The sequence below is a fragment of the Vulpes lagopus genome, chromosome 12 (genome assembly GCF_018345385.1).
Source record: "Vulpes lagopus strain Blue_001 chromosome 12, ASM1834538v1, whole genome shotgun sequence".
NCBI classification, from domain to species: Eukaryota; Metazoa; Chordata; class Mammalia; order Carnivora; family Canidae; genus Vulpes; species Vulpes lagopus.
Window position 1 is genome coordinate 42,692,054 of NC_054835.1, and position 15,019 is coordinate 42,707,072.

The following is a 15,019-nucleotide window of genomic DNA, read 5'->3' on the forward strand; positions in this document are numbered from 1 at the left end:
AAGGGAGACACCCAACCCACTGAGCCAGCCAGGCACCCCGACTTAATCTTTTAATACTCATTCATTTCACTCAACAAATAGTCATGAAGTCTTTCTATTATTGTTCCAGGCACTGTGCTGGGAGGAGATGTGTGGTTTCTGCACTCAAGAAGTTCGCAGTTCAGAGGAATACACAGACACTGAACCCATAATGCCATAAATAGGTGCATATTTATAAGTTATTATCAGGGTCAGTTAAAATATATATAACAAGGGGAATTAATTTAGCTAAAGAACCAAGGAAGGCCGCTTTCAGGAAGTGATATTTAATTGAGTTCTATGGATGAGTAAGAGTTAGCCAGGTAAAGGGAAGAAGGGGAGGGGAGCATTCTAGAATAACAACAACAACAACAAAACCAGCCTGTGCAAAGGCCCTTAGGAGCAAGGGACACACAGTTCAAGGACATAAGAGAAAGCCAGCTAAAGGAAGAGAGGTGAGGTGGGCAGGGACCAGATCACACAGAAGCTTCTACATTGTTTGTTTCCTTTTTTCCAAGTATGAAGGAAGGATGGGCTGCAGCAAAATTCCCTGGGGTACTTATTAAAAATGAATATTTGTGGGCCCCATCTCTGCTGAAAAAGGTAATTTGTGAGTACCCTAAAGTTGGGAAACCACTTTTCTGGTCCAGATACAGATCTCGGTGACAAAATTGGAAAGGTTTTAAGCCCTCCGCCTATTAGATTTGTGTTCCAAAAGGGTCACTCTGGCTTTGGAAGGATGCTGGGATGGAAGCAGGAGTGGACCTGTCACTACGGCAGCTAGTGTCTCAAGCAAGGGATGATTTGGTTTAGACCATGTGGTAGGGATAGGGATTGGCCAGAGTGGACTGATTCATGAGATACTTTGTAAAAAGGACCTTTATCATTCATTACGGAAACATTTATTTATGTCATTTACTTTTTCTGATTAAGTAATACATGATTGTTGCAAAATTTCAGATATGCAGAAAAAGATGAAGAGAGCAAAAGGTAAGTATTTTGGTATACATCTTTTTAGGCTTTTTAATATACATATGTATTCAGACATATGGATCTAGTTTGTAGTTGTTTATAATAATGGAACAATTCTGTAATACCTGATTCTCGATTTTCAAGAAAACGAACCATGAGCATCTTTCAGGTCAAAATAGATATATATAATTTTTAATGTCTGGATGGTATTCTGCTAAGTGAATGTACACTCGTTTATTTGCCAATTCCCTACTGATGACTATTTAGGTTGTTTCCAACTTTTCACATCAATATAAACAATCTCTTTCCGTCTACACTTATTTTTGAACACAATGCTTATTTCCTTAGAATAAATTTTTGTTAGTGAAACGACTGGGTCTTTGACAAACTGTCTAGGTTCAATCACATAGCTTCATATTGGGTCCTAAGGGGAGTTGTAGAGGAGGATGGCATCAAAGTCAGGAACCGGAAGTCTTCCTTTGGAAGGCCTTGAACTGTTACAGCCATGCTCTCTGGCCTATCCCAGTCTTTTCTTTCCCTGGCAAGGATGCAACGTGTGCGGTCGCTTCTGGTGGGTTCGGGACCTCGTCCCAGTCATCCGCCCCCAGCCTAGCCCCCTAGATGGGGCCTCCGCGGCCCTCCCAGGCCCTAGGAGTCCATCCCCAGTTGCCCTCCCCCACCGCAGGAGGACGTGTTAGGGAGAAGCTTAAGCAGGCAACGATTGCACCATCCACGGTTTGAATAGGAAGTCGAGGAAGCGCAGGGAGGAAAGTGGAGCGTCCCAAAGGCCGGGGCGCAGCAGCCAGACCGGGTCCCCCGGGACGCTCCTTCCACCGCCACTGGCCGGGCCCTGATCCCTCGCCTGCCACCCCCTCCCCAGCCCAACCCTTTGCTGGGTGCCGGCCCTTTAAGAAGCTGTCACGGTGGCGCCGCTGGCCCCGCCCGGCGGGGAGGGCCGAGAGGGAGGGGAGGAGTTGGTGGTGGCTGAAGCTGGAGGGGAGGGGGGGTCTGGGTCTATTTTTAGCTCTGGGTCGGGTCACGTGACGGGAGTGACGTCTCCGAATGTTGTTGTTGGTGGCGGCGGCGAGCGGAGCCGGAGGAGCCGCCGCAAAGATGGAGGAGCCGTCGAGGAGGCGCTGCCGCTGCTGCCGCCGCCGCTGCTGCCGCCGCCGCCCGCGAAGCCGGAGCTCGAGCCGCAGGGGGTGAGCGCGCCGCACCACCCCAGACCCCCTCTCCCCCGGGGCCCCGCGACGCCAGGCGGCGCCCCCCTCCTCCTGCCGTCGCTGCCCGCGGGCTCCCCGCGCGCGCCGCGCTCCGCGCCCCCCTTCCTTCCTCCCGGCGCCCGGTGCCAGCCGGCGCCCCCCGGGAGCCGCGCCAGCCGGGGAGCCGGGCCTCGGGGTGATGGCGCGCGCCCCTCCACGCCCCTCCCGTGCAGGGGCGCGTTCCCTGCAGGTGAGGGAGGGGCCCGCCTGCCCGCGACCCGCACCCGCAAACGGCCCGGGGACCGGCGGAGGCTGCCCGCTGTGCCCCTTCCCTGGCGGCGCTTGTTGCGTTGCAGAGCGATTCGAGCCCTGCACCCGGATTCTATGCAGACCCCTCTTCGCTGGACACTCCTTTCTTGGTCCTCTGAGGTGAGGGGCGCTGCCCACCCCACAGCGCTTCCACCCAAACCTAGGAACGCATCCTCGATTTTGTGTCCTTGACTTCCGTGCGTGAGGAGGGGGCCTCCGGGCCCACCTTACTTCTCTCCCCCATTTATTCTCACCCCCTCCCCGGTGAGGCGTTACTGCGTTTGTTCCCACCCTCTTCTCTGTCTGACACCCTGGAGCCAGGGAGAGATGAAGGCTCCCCTCCTTCCTGTCTGGGGTGGATGCCCCCCATTTTTAATTCTGGGTCTGTATCTCATAAAGGCAGGGACAGTGCTTGTGCCTTTTAACTTGAGGGAGGCTGCTTCCCTACCCCACCCTCCTCTGGGGCCTGGGGGGTGGGGGGGAGATGAGGAGCTGTCTGAGTGATAAGTAATTAATTGGGGAGGCTGGTTGTTGGGGAGGGGGGAGAAGAGAGGAAAGTGGGGGTGCCCCATTTGGGGGAAGAGGTGACCACCTGATCCCCCCACTGTTGGCCTTCTGAAACTAGGTGTGTCCCCAGAGAGGAAGGGTAGCAGCTGCAGTTACTTTTGAGGGGGTGCTCAAGAGACCCACCACTCTGATGGTGACCACTGTGCTTCTGGGACCTGGGATTAGTTTTGGTGATTGGGGGTGATGATGGCGATGCTTGGGTTTACCTGGGAGGGGAGGATGGTGCCAGGTCGGAGGAACAAAAGGAGGCAGAGGTTGGGAGATCCAGGGGTCTTGGCCAGAGGGGCTCCTGACCCAGACTGCTCTGCAGGACCGGTGCCGGGGACTGGGTCTCGCCCTGGGCCCCTTCAGGTTCAGAGGACGAAGGCAGAGAGGGTCCTCAGTCTGAGTTCCGGGCACCTGAGTTCCAGGGTCCCTGAGATGAAGGGGGATAAGTTGAGCTGCTGCGCTGGGCTGGGCTGGGCTGTGGATGGTGGGTGAGCCATGTTGGGGGCCGCCTGCTTCTTCATTCCAGTCTCCTTCCCTCTCCCTCCTAAACACAAAGCTTGGGAGATCTTAGTTTGCCCCCTGCCTCTATTGAATCATCTCCTTGCTCTGTCTCCTCTTGCTGTTAAATCTGGTAGGGGTCTTTCCAAGTTAGAGGGGTGGCCCCCCAGTATCCCCACTCTGTCCTGTCTGGGGACCAGGGACCTGAGATACAGACACCGGGTGCAAGTTACTTGAGGGCAAGGATGGAGGCCATGTTAGCTGCGTGCCAGCCTTCCCTTCCTCCCCTGTCTAGCCTCCGGGTCTAGCCTCCCGGTCTAGCCTCCCGGTCTAGCCTCCCCAAGTAGCCGGAGTAGCCCGACTGAGTAATGGGGGTGCGGGGCAGTGGTATCACATGCCCCACCCACTTCAAGTAGCTGGAGAGACAAAGGTTTGCTTTCCCTTCCCTAGGGGTGGCATCCTAGCTGTGTGTTTAGAAATGGGGCCTGGGGATGGGGGGGTGTAGTTTGTGTTTCTGCATAAAGGGGGAGGGGGATCGGCTCTCGGAGCGGGGGGGAGTGTGCAGTCGGTGCTGAAGTACCAGCTGCTCTTTAATAATGAATTCTTCCTACTCACATCCCTTTGAGGAGGGATGTCTGGAACACAGCATCGGGCTCAGCCAGCCTGCTAGAGGACGCGCTCCTGTGGGGGGGGGGAGAGACTGCTGGGGGGGGCGGTTCTTGGCATTTTTGGAGCACTGTCGCTTGCTCATGAATGAAAACCTGATGCGGCCCATGAGGGGGCCTATTGTAGTCGACTTGGGCTAATTAAACTTTCTCTGCCTTTCTTCTCCCCTACCCCACCTCACCCCAGGCACCCCCCCAAGTCCTTTTTTGAATGGGGACCCTGTCTGGTAGTGCTGGGGAGGGGGTATGGGTCTGCCTGAGGTTTTAGGGCAGACAGACCCCGGTCTTCTGCCCTCTGCCTCCACCTCCTCCCTCCCTCCCCTCTCATCCCCCCCCCCTTTTTTTTTCTAGAAATAGCAGCCTCCTCCATCTGGCTTGTGCAGATGCCTGGAGCTGCGTCTGAGCAGACAAACAGAAATGGGCCGATTGCAAAAATGAATTTGTCAGCCTGGTGCCTTTTTTCCTTTCCTGTTCTCTCCCCCTCCCCTTAGTTTGGGGCCTGGACATCCCAAGTCGGCTACCCCTTCTGGCTCTGGTAACCCCAGGCTTCTGGCGCCCCAGCCTGGGGGAGGCACAAGGTGGTAGAAGCTCTTGGGGGTCCGGGCACTGTGATCTGCCATGGTCACAGTCGGGAGGGGGCAAGATGAGAAGTCTTTTGAGCCTTGGGATGGGACGCATGGGTTTGCAGCTTTCTGATGAGATCTTTGCAACAGATCTCAGATTCCAGGCAATGTCAGGTTCACAGGGTTTGGTTCAGACCTCTTGCCTGACCATCTGGGACCTGGGGAGGGTACCCCAGGCCACAGTGCTCAGGACTGGGGAGAAGGCTACCTGGTGGTACTGGAGTCCAGGTTCCTGAGAGGCCCTCAAAGGGACACCTGACTCCCCAGGAATTCCAAGGGAATTTTTTGAGGGACAGATAAGCTGCAGGGTAGTTTTGTGAACTTGTGGCTTTGGGGGCATCACGTTGCTCCATGTCTCCCTCCTTGTCGGCCTTTCTCCCACTCTATGCCAGAGTTTTATTTCTCATGAATGGGCTGGGTGGGGGTTGCCTTATCTCCCCTGGTCTGGCCATGAGCTTGGGGGGAGAGGGACACCTGGTCTCCCTCATTCCGTGCCCTGCCATCCCGGAGATTTGACACTGCTCTTGGCCCCTGACTGCCCACTGAGACCCTCCTATCGCTATAGGCAACAGTGGAATTTTTGCAACAGAGGATGGAGCAAATAACCAGCTTTTAACCATCCCCCTGTCCTTTTTCCCCTTCATACCTCACCCCAGAAAATAATCCATGTCAGTCCTGATCAGACAATGAACTCTGCTTTGTTTCCCAGGGAGGCCCCTGTTCACTCAGGAGGCTAGATAGAGGTGTTGGCAGACACCCTCTGCAGGTGGACAGGGGCCCCTGGGGTCTTGCTGCACCCGGCAAGCTGGGGAGGAGTGTGGCCTAATTGAGTCCTGAGCCGAATGGAGTTCTAGGAGCCCCTCCCTTCCTCTTCTCTCCAGTGAGTGAAGATGATGGGGGCTCCGAGTTGATCTTAATGTTTTTTGTACCATTGAAGCTCTGCCCCTTCTGAGTGCCCTGCTGTGGAGCCACCTTTCACTAAGGAGATGGGCTGGGCCACTCTGGCTGCTGGGAATCGTGGGAATTTCTGAACCTGTGTTCCCCAGCCCACGGGAAAGGGTGTGAGCAGGATTGGGCGCCAGCCCTGGGGTGGGCACGGGCTGAGCTGCCTGCCCACGCGGGCCCTGCCAGGGCACCAGCTGCCCCACCTGCCACATTCCTGAGCTTGGCCTGAGCTCTGCGCAGCTTCTTTTGTCCTTGCCCCACACCTGTGCCTGCCAGGAGCAGTTCAGCCCCTTGACTCTGCTTCCTTCTAATTCCCCATCTGAGTGCACCTTCCTCCAGCTACAGAGTCCAGACCTGTGGGTGAAAGCAGGGGGCAGCAGGCCTAGGAAGACTCAGGGTCTTGTGTGTGTGTGTGTGTATGTGTATGTATATGTGTGTTTGTGTATTCGTGTTCCTGTGTCCCTGCTATGCCTGAATCCCTGGCTACTGGCTCCAAATGGACAACACTCCTGGGAATCCTTGATGAGAATGCAAGGCTTACTGAGAATTAATCCTGCCAGGAGGTGGGGCTGTCCATGGGGTAGAGCTGACTGCCCTTTCCTGGCTGAGGGAGCAGGGTTAGGGCTTACACATCTAGCTTCTTTCAGCCTCCTGGCTCACTCCTGCTCCCTTGCTTTCACTGGGTATTGGAGGGCCTGCCTTCATTTGGAAGAGAATGAATGAGGTCATGTCTGGGGTGGATCATGGGCCGTGTAGGGATGGGCCCAGGTGGGTGCCTGCGTAGTGTCTGAGGCTTGAAGACTAACCATGGGGCTGGAGGGAGGCAAGGCGCTGAAGGGGTGGGGACAGGTTGGCAAACTTACAGTCCTGGAATACTGGGATGTCCTCCATTATTGTATTGGTCTGGGCAAACCTACTGTTGGAGTCTTTGGGGCCTTTGTACAAACCGGGAAAAGGTGTCCTTTTATTCTGGGTGGTCTCAGCCTGGATGACCAGTGGCTTGGCAGGCAGAGCACAGGCTGGTTTTCAGACCTCCTTATGTAGGGCACAACTTGTACAACACACATAAAGCCCTGGACTTGGGCCCTGAACCCTCGTCTGGGGAGTGCTAGATGGGGGGGGTGCATGTCACTGCCTTTCCGAATTCCTGGAAAACAGCATGGGTTATCAGTAGAAGAGAGGCTCTTATCGTCTTTCCTGGACCTACTGTTGAACAGGGGATACTAAGATAGAAGTATGTCACAATTCCAGGGTTGGGTGGCACAGGGCTTAGGGAGTAACATGGTGCAGTAACATGAAGAAAGTAACATGGTGCAGAAGAGTCCCGGCTCAGCCAGCTGGGGCTGGGATACTAGTTTTTCCCTTAACTTTTGCCAAGGATTCCAGCCCTGCATCTCCCCACTACCACAGACAGAGTTCAAATCTCCTGTGCTTTTCTCCTTTCATGTACACCCAGTCCCACGTCAGGCACCCAAGTGAGTCTGTAAGGTCTCTCCTCACCTGGCAGTGGACACTGTCACCTGTAAAGGGAGTTTGGGTGTGGCTAGTGTAGCCATTTCCCTTTCCTTGAGTGCTGGCAGCCTCACCCGTTAGAGAAGCAGCCAGGGTCTGGCCAGCGCTGCTGTTTTCCTCTGTGGCCTCCCCACCCCCCCACAGGCAAGTGTCCTCCTCTTCCCCAGGTGTCAACTGACCAGCCCTGAGGTCTCCTTCAACTCTCCGGGTTCCTGAGCTGGGGGCCTCTAACCCTGCTCCATCTCTCCCTAGGGATGCCGTTCTGAGTGCCTGACTGCCTCGCCCCGAAGGATGGCCTCTGATGGGCATTAGAGGCACAGCAGCCCCGGGCTCCTGTCCCGTCCGTCTGTCTGTTATCGTCTGTCCCTCTTGACATCACCGCAGCTCCACCCCCTCCCATCCCAGCCCCCAACGCCAGCTTCCTGTGGGCCCAGAGCCGGCATGAACTCTCCCACCGAGTCGGGTAAGAGCTGGGAGGCCAGAGAAAGGGCACCCTGGGGTGGTTTTGGCTAGAGTGGGCTGTATGAGTTTCTAGCCCAGGCCAGCTGACCTTTGGGGGGTCTGAGCCATAAGGGAACAAGGGGTCAGGAACAGAGAAGCATTTTGAAAAAAGGACCAAGGCAAACCTGAAGATTGATGGGCAGAACTGGAGATTGATGCGCTGCCAGGCCAGCCTGGGCCTGGGAGGACACGGGTCCAACTCTGTCTGCACGCCGGCCCTCTCAACTCGGAGGGCCTGTTCTGCCCAGCCCCGTTTGCCAAGACAGCCAGGCCTGAGAGGGAATATGTGTCCCCAAATGTCTCTGGGCCGGCTGGGGATGATGTTGGAAGGTTTCCTGCAATAGCTGAATGCAGCTTCCTTTTTGTGGTGGTTGCTTCTCTTCCTGGTGGAGAGTTTATCTGCCTTCCATGCTCTTTTCGTAGGGGAGGTTTGCAGGGCCTCTAGCCTCCGGCTTTGTTGGGAACATGTGGTAGTGGGATGGGTGCGGTGACATGTTGGTAGAGGAGTCTTGGCTCTCTCCTTTGAGCCTGGGTAGACTCCCCCTTCTCTTTTTGGGCCCTGGATATGGTGGATTCCTAATTTGGGGTCTTTGACTCTGCGATGTCCTATTCCCCTCTGCTCCTAGGAGGCTGCCTAGTGCTGCCAGAAATAGTCTCTGGGTGGGACTCCAGGCAGCTTTATGTATGGGTGGGTCTGGGTGGATGCCCGTGAGGATGTGTCCCAGTGGCTGGAGCCAGACCCTCAGGAGTTTCCCAGGAGGGTCATGGGTCAGTGTGGTCAGAGTAATAACTGCCTTCTGTCCCTGGCTGTCTTCTTCTGTACAGTCTTAGAGGGTCAGAGTCTATCTTGTTTGGCTTTAACCCCCACAGCCCAGCCTAACCCCCACATATTTTTCTGTAGGAGTAGAGGGATATTTTCCTTTCTTTTAGGGTTAGGGGATTTAGGAACTAGAGATGAAAACCCATTTACTGGATGGAATGCAGCATCTTTGGGATGGGAGGGATCCTGGCCACCTCCCATCTCGTTGCTTATTATCAGTTTGCTGGACCTGATTGTTTCTCTTGGGGACCCAATGCTAGTGCTCTATGACAGAGGTCCTGACTCAGGTCCTGGGGCTTCTAGTAGACCCAGGGGAGCTGGAAGCTGGTGGGATTATTCGTCTTTGCTCCATTTGCTTTGGTCAACATTGTGCCTGCCCCCCTTTCTCTTTCCGGCACAATAGACTCAGGTCACGGGCTGCAAGCAGAGTAGAGTGCCAGCTGGTGAGGGCCGGACTCTTGAGGTTCACCAGGTCAGTTTTGCCTGGTGAGCCCCCTCCTGCAGGGTTTGTACTTCCCCTTCAGAGCCTCCTGCCTCTGTCCCTGCCTTCATTCAACCTGTAGGGGCTGTAGCAGGAGTGAGGCATGGAGAGAGGTCAACGGGACTCTGGTGGTGGGGTGGGGGTGACTGTCAAGCTCTGACTTCCTGCTTCCTCCTCTGAGGCTAGGCTGGCCAAGGGAAGGGAGAGAACCACCTGAGGGGGCTTCTCCCCAGTCCCTGGCCACCTCAGCTGGACCCTCCTGCAGCAGGGTCATGTGCCAACCTCTCCTTTCTTCTGAGCTACTATGCTGACTTATCTAGGGGCCATATACAGTCACACCGAGCCTAGGTTGTCAAACTGTTGGCCAAGGGAACAGAAATTGCCCAGAGGCATCTGATGATGGCTTGGGAAGGACATTTCCCAGCTTTGGGCTTTTATTCCCTTACAGTGAAAGGCTCAAAGATCAACCTTGGCCGGAGGAGGTCACGAAGTTGCCTTTCCAGATGCCAATGGTCCAAGTTTGTCTTGTAGCCACTTCAGCCAGGGCTGGTAGGAGTGTGGTGGTAGATGGAGGTGTCCCCCAGTGCAGGAGGCTGGCAGTCTGGGAAGGGCTATGGAGCCAGGAGCCAGGGGCTGTCTCACTTCCTGGCTGGCTTTCCAGCTCCCCCCAGCAGGGGGAGATGCTGTCTTCTCACGTTTGGAGAGGAGGGAGAGGAGGAGGGGGCCAAATACTGGGAACTGCATTTTAGGACCATGGAGAGGCCTCAGAGTTGCTATCATTGCTCGAGGGCACCCCCGGGAGACTCTTCCCATCTAGTTTTCCTGGGGCTCCGGGGCAGCCTCTTCTTGTGGAGGAAGAGCTGCTCTGGGCCAAGGAGATGGGTAGCTTCCGCACAGCTCTCCTTTTTTGAGGGGCCCAGCACCTGCTATTCCCAGAGCTGAGAGTAGCATCTGGGCTGGGGCTGCTGGTGCTTGGAGTCTGGCACAAGCCCAGGGACCATGTGCCTTTGGACTCCATAGGAGTAAAATGAAACTGTAGCTGGGCAAGTGGGTGTTCACTTTGCTGTGGATGCTCTGAAGGGAGCCCCAGGAAGAGCATGCAGCCCTGGAACTGGGGAGAGGAGTGAGAGTGATGAGGAGTAGTCCCCAGCACCTGGGTTCCCTGGCCCCTGAGTACCTCTCACCTTCTCTTGAGTCCCCAAGACTCATTCCTCTTTCCTCAGGGCACAGAACAGTGCTGTCTCTTCGCCCCCTCAATTTCTCCCGGGGTGGGAGCTTTTCCTATCTGGCAAGTCCTTAAGTATCCCCAACACGCCCAACCCTGAGCTCAGCCTGCAGGAAAACAGAAGAAAAATAGAACATGGTCCAGCCCTCCCCTCCTAGCAAATGAGTTAGGAAGAGAGAATGTCCCGGGTGAGGGGCAACAGGCAGGGCAAACAGTTTACTTCTGGGGCTCACTCCTCCCCAGGGAGTGGGGGCTGATTGACTTGGTCTGGGCTGGGCTGAACGCCAGCATTTGACCTGATTTGCCTCTTTTGCCACCTTGAGAGTACAGGCAGAGGCCACTGATGGGGCTGCCTGCCTCCCTGAGGAGGCCACTCTCTGGTATCTGGCTTCTCTTTAGGCCAAAGAGGGCTCAAGGAGTGAGGCTTTCTTTATTTTTCTGGGGCTGATCATTTCTGCTCCCCTTAGTGGGGTTGAAGGACTCACAGAACTTGCCCCCTGTCTGGGCTCGGCCTGGCCAGGCTGGAGGAGCTGGCCTGGGACCCAGGACCTAGGCCTGCTCTGATCTCTGCCCTGTCCTCTGTGCTGCTGCCCAGAAGGGAGGGCAAAAGTGAGGCCTGTTGTGGGAGCCAGTGTGGATGGCGACAGGAGGCGGCAGCCAGGTTCCTTATCCCCAGCGTGGGAGGGGAGACAAGCTTCATGACAACACCTGCCTGCCCAGCACCTCCCAGCACACTCCACACTTTCTCTCTTTCTCTTTCCCAGGAAGGAGGGAAGAAAGCAGCTACCCCCTCTAGGTGACCAGAGAAACTGGGGCACGGGTGTGGGGTGGAGCCAGGAACCTCGGCGTCCTGCCTCCCAGCCTCGGGCTCCTGCTCTGCCTCTGAGCCCCCGGGGAAGGCAGGCAGCCAGCCCGGAGGAGGAGAAAGTGGGTCAGTGTGGGCGTGGGGCGAGGGTCTGGGAAGTGGACTCCTGGTGTCCATTCTACACTTAGATGCCCCCACTGCACCTGTGCTCTCTCTAGACTGGGATCTGCTCCGCCCTCCTCTTCCCTACTTCATCAGTCAAAAGGGATTGAAGGCTCAGATGGGGCAGTCAGAGGCAGGGTCAACCCTGAGGGGATGTGAAAGATACCAAAGTAGGTGTTCATGTTTTTCTGGGACTTTGGATTCAAACGAGAGGGTTCAGCCAGCACCTAGCATGGAACCTGGCACATGGCAGCTTCCAGGCAGTGCTGATAGACTCCATCATGATGGGCCTCTGAGGGCAGGAGAAAACTGGAGGGCAGGCAGGCCTGATGTTTCTGGGGCCCTGGGGCAGCTGGCCCCGCCCCCCCCCCCCCCCCCCCCCATCCAAGGTGCTCCTGAGGCAGCCCTTGGATTTTTTTTCCTGTGCACTGAGAGGACTTGCTTTCTTCTGTTAGGTCAGGGCCTAATCCCAACCTTTTGTGCCCTGGAAATGGGAGCCTGGAAGAGCCCAAGGAGCCAGCTTTGGGCTCTTTTCCTCCTCCAGGCCTTGAGGGTTCGGAGGCCCGAGGCCAGCCTCTGAGGAAGGGAACAAGGTCGTTCTGGTTGTGACCCAGAGAAGATGGTGCTGGCTCCCAGTGGAGTTCATGCGCCCTATACTTGGTGGGTGCTCTGGAAGGTTTGTGGGACAACACATGGGAGAGCTGGATAGGTTGGGATAGAGAAGAGAAATGAACCATGAGTAGAGGAGCCAGAAAGCATGAAGGATTGAGGTTAGACATGAGGAAGACCTTGTTGTATCACTTGAGTCTCAGAGGAAAAGAAGACACTGGTCCCCACCCCAGGCCTTGTCTCTAATTCCCCTAGGGGATTCTGGGAAGTGCATTGAGGATTGTCCGGCTGTCTGACAGTTTGGTTCCCACTTCATGCTGTTATGGGAAGTTCTAACCTCTGGGTGCCCAGTCTGCTGAGTGCTCCTGTCTTCCCTTAATAAGTTCTCTTTCCTTTGGTTTCTAGCTGCTCCAGGTTCTGGGGGCCCTACTTTTGAGTCACTGTTACTGCTGACTTCCTCTCCTCCAGAACAGGGCTCCCCTACCTTACTCTCCTGTGCCTGAGGCAGGCAGAGAGAGCCAGGACAGGGCTAGCCAGCCCTTCTGGTTGCTCCCAGCGTGGGTGGGCGGAGCCCTGAGTTGGGAGGGGCTGCTGCCCCCGGCTTTTTGGTTTTTGGGTTGCCTTGAGTTTACTGTCCATCACCCGCTTGTCCCCACAAGGGGGGGGGGGGGACCTTGGTCTTTTCTTCCCTTCCTCTTTAGGAAGAGTCTGGTTGGCCAGGATGAGGTTGGAGCAGGAGGTGGTGAATGAGTTTCCCAGGCCCACACTGAGGTGTCTCCCAATTCCAAACCCCTCTGGGGAGCACTGCTCCATCACCATTTTTCTAGAGTCTGCCCTGAGAGAGAAGCTGAAGCTCCAGATCTTTGTTCGGGTCCTTTTCCCATCCCCCACCCCAATGTACATCTTATTGTATAAGATAACTAGTCCAGGGCCTTGGAAAAACCTCTTCTACCACCAACCCTGTGTGCCCCCCCCCCCCCAGGACAGGAGGCCCCTTTGCTATCCTCCCTGCCTGGTGGAAGCTGGCTAAGATGGGCTGCAGGAGCCATGGCTACTGTGTCCTTGATTGGCCAGGTCCTCCAGGGCTCTTGACAGGAGGGTGAGGTCATCCAGTCCAGGGAGAGGACAGGTGTCCCTGGCTCCATGCCTGGAGTTGGGGGCAAGGAGGGGGCAGGAGGGGGGCTCCAAAATAGCAACTGTGACATCAGGAAGGGGGAGGGGGGACCCAGACCCAGGAATAACCAGGCTATTAAAAGGCTCCAGTGAGGTCAGGGGGCCAAGTGGAATCTCGGTACCAGTGGGAGGCACAACCTGAGAAGGGACGAGCCAGCAGTGGGCAGGGGGGCAGACGTCACCAGTCCTCGTGGTGCACTAGCCCCAGGTCCCACCAGGGCCCCAGGAGCGTGGGCAGCTGTGCCAAGCCTTGTGCTGGTAGAGAAGGGCTGCAGCCTGACAGCTGCTTGAGTCTTCCTAGAGGGGCTCCAGCCTCATGGTTGTTTCTCTCAGGGTCCTGGAGGTCATCTTACCTATCAATGGGAACCCTATGACAGCTTCACGTGTTCCTTTGTGTAGGAGGCAGTGGGCTGTGGTGATTAGCACTCAGACTAGAGCCTCAGACATCCCGGCCTTACCGTTTAAGCAACTGTATGATATAGAGTGACTGCATCTTGCTGCCTCAGTTTCCCCACCTGCACCTATCTCCTGAGGTTATCTTGCAGAGTAAATGAGGTGATGTATGTGCTGTTGCCAGCGTTGCACCTGGTACATTGCCAGGGAGGAGCTGCGTGTGCTCCTAGAGTGGGCAGATGCTCGCTGGTCCCCTTCATGGTTAGGGGCAAGGCCTATCCAGGAAGATTCTTTCCCTGCTCCCTGGAAGGAAGCTGAGCAGCCCCTGGAGGCAACACCGCTAATGGGTAGGAGGGAGGTGCCATTTCGCTGCTGCTCAGGGGTCTCCCTTCTGGTTGAGGGGGTGGGGAGGCACCTTCCAGCTCTGAGGGAGGGCAGAAGTTAAATAAACTCCCATCTGGCTCTTAGAAGGACTCCAGGGAAGATGTGAGGTTAGGCCAGGTGGCCCTGTCTGCCACCCTCTCCAGACCCTTCTGGTTTCTTTACCTGCTCCGATGGCGAGGGGGAACATAGAGATGGAATCTGGCTTTTGGGTCTCTGGCCCCTTGCCTGCCAAGAATAGCACCAGAGCTGCTCCCAGACACATGGGTCCTCTGGCCTGTGCCCTTCCCCAGCCCAGACTCTGGCCACCCGGCTCTGTGGCCTTGGCCCTGAGTTCGGGCCCTCCCCTCTCCCCATCCCCCTGCCTGGCGCTTCCTCCTGGGGTGGAACGCGCCTCCCCCCCCCCATGGGGCCTCCGCCAGGCCCGGGCTCCTGGCAGCCGGCCGGCGGCTCCCTGAGCATGCTCCACCTATTTATAGACAGGGCCCTCCCCCAACTGCTATTTCAGTCTCCTGCCAGCTGCCGGCGGCTCATTCGGGAAGGAGGAGCAGGGAGCCAGGCCCAGAGCTGTCACCCAGGGCTGGGAGGGAACAGAGAGAGCCCGCCTGCCTGCTGAGCTCCCCTTCCTGTCCCCTGAGTGCTCAGCCATACCCCAGCTCCTGGGAGCTGGGGAAAGGCCAGGGGTCCGATGCCACTCTAGAGAAGAGCTGGGCCTGTAGCTCCGGGGCCTCCTGGCTCCTCCTGCTGCCAGGAGTGCCCAGGCCGGATGAGGCACCTCCCTATAGCACGGGTCCCAGTGGCAGTGGCCTCAGGGAGCCCCTGAGCAGTGAGGGCCCCGCCCGACCACCTTTCCTTTGGCCGACTCGCGCCTCCGGCGGCCCCCTCCCTGGCATGCTGCTGGTCCCCAAGGCTCAGGGGCTCGTGGAGATGCTGCAGACCATCTATGAGACAGAATCCTGTTTCTCAGCAGATGGGATGTCAGGCCGGGAACCATCCTTGGAAATCCTGCCTCGGACCCCTCTACACGGCATCCCTGTGGCAGGTAAGTGCCTCGGTGTCCCCGCCTGCCCTCTGCCATTGAGCATCCTTGTCCCTGGGGCTGAGTATCTGGCTCCAGGCATCGCCCAGGTGGGATCCTGCCTAAATCTTTTTGGAGGGTTTTATTGAGAT

At 56.6% G+C, this 15,019-nt stretch overlaps 1 protein-coding gene across 4 annotated transcripts in view; it reads left to right on the forward strand.

The window, feature by feature from the left end:
• The first annotated feature begins 2,038 nt into the window (after positions 1-2,038).
• The window catches only part of HDAC5 (histone deacetylase 5), a 36,493-nt gene continuing 23,512 nt past the window's right edge, over positions 2,039-15,019 (forward strand). For 2 of the 4 annotated variants that reach the window (XM_041725520.1, XM_041725518.1), the window contains exons 1-3: positions 2,039-2,192; positions 7,552-7,762; positions 14,817-14,891. Coding sequence is in view for 2 of the 4 variants with exons in the window: in XM_041725518.1 (XP_041581452.1) it covers positions 7,741-7,762; positions 14,817-14,891 (97 nt within the window). In the remaining 2 variants the exon portion in view is untranslated. The remainder of the gene's footprint in view (positions 2,193-7,551; positions 7,763-14,816; positions 14,892-15,019) is intronic. The other 2 variants (XM_041725521.1, XM_041725519.1) reach the window with 1 other exon arrangement.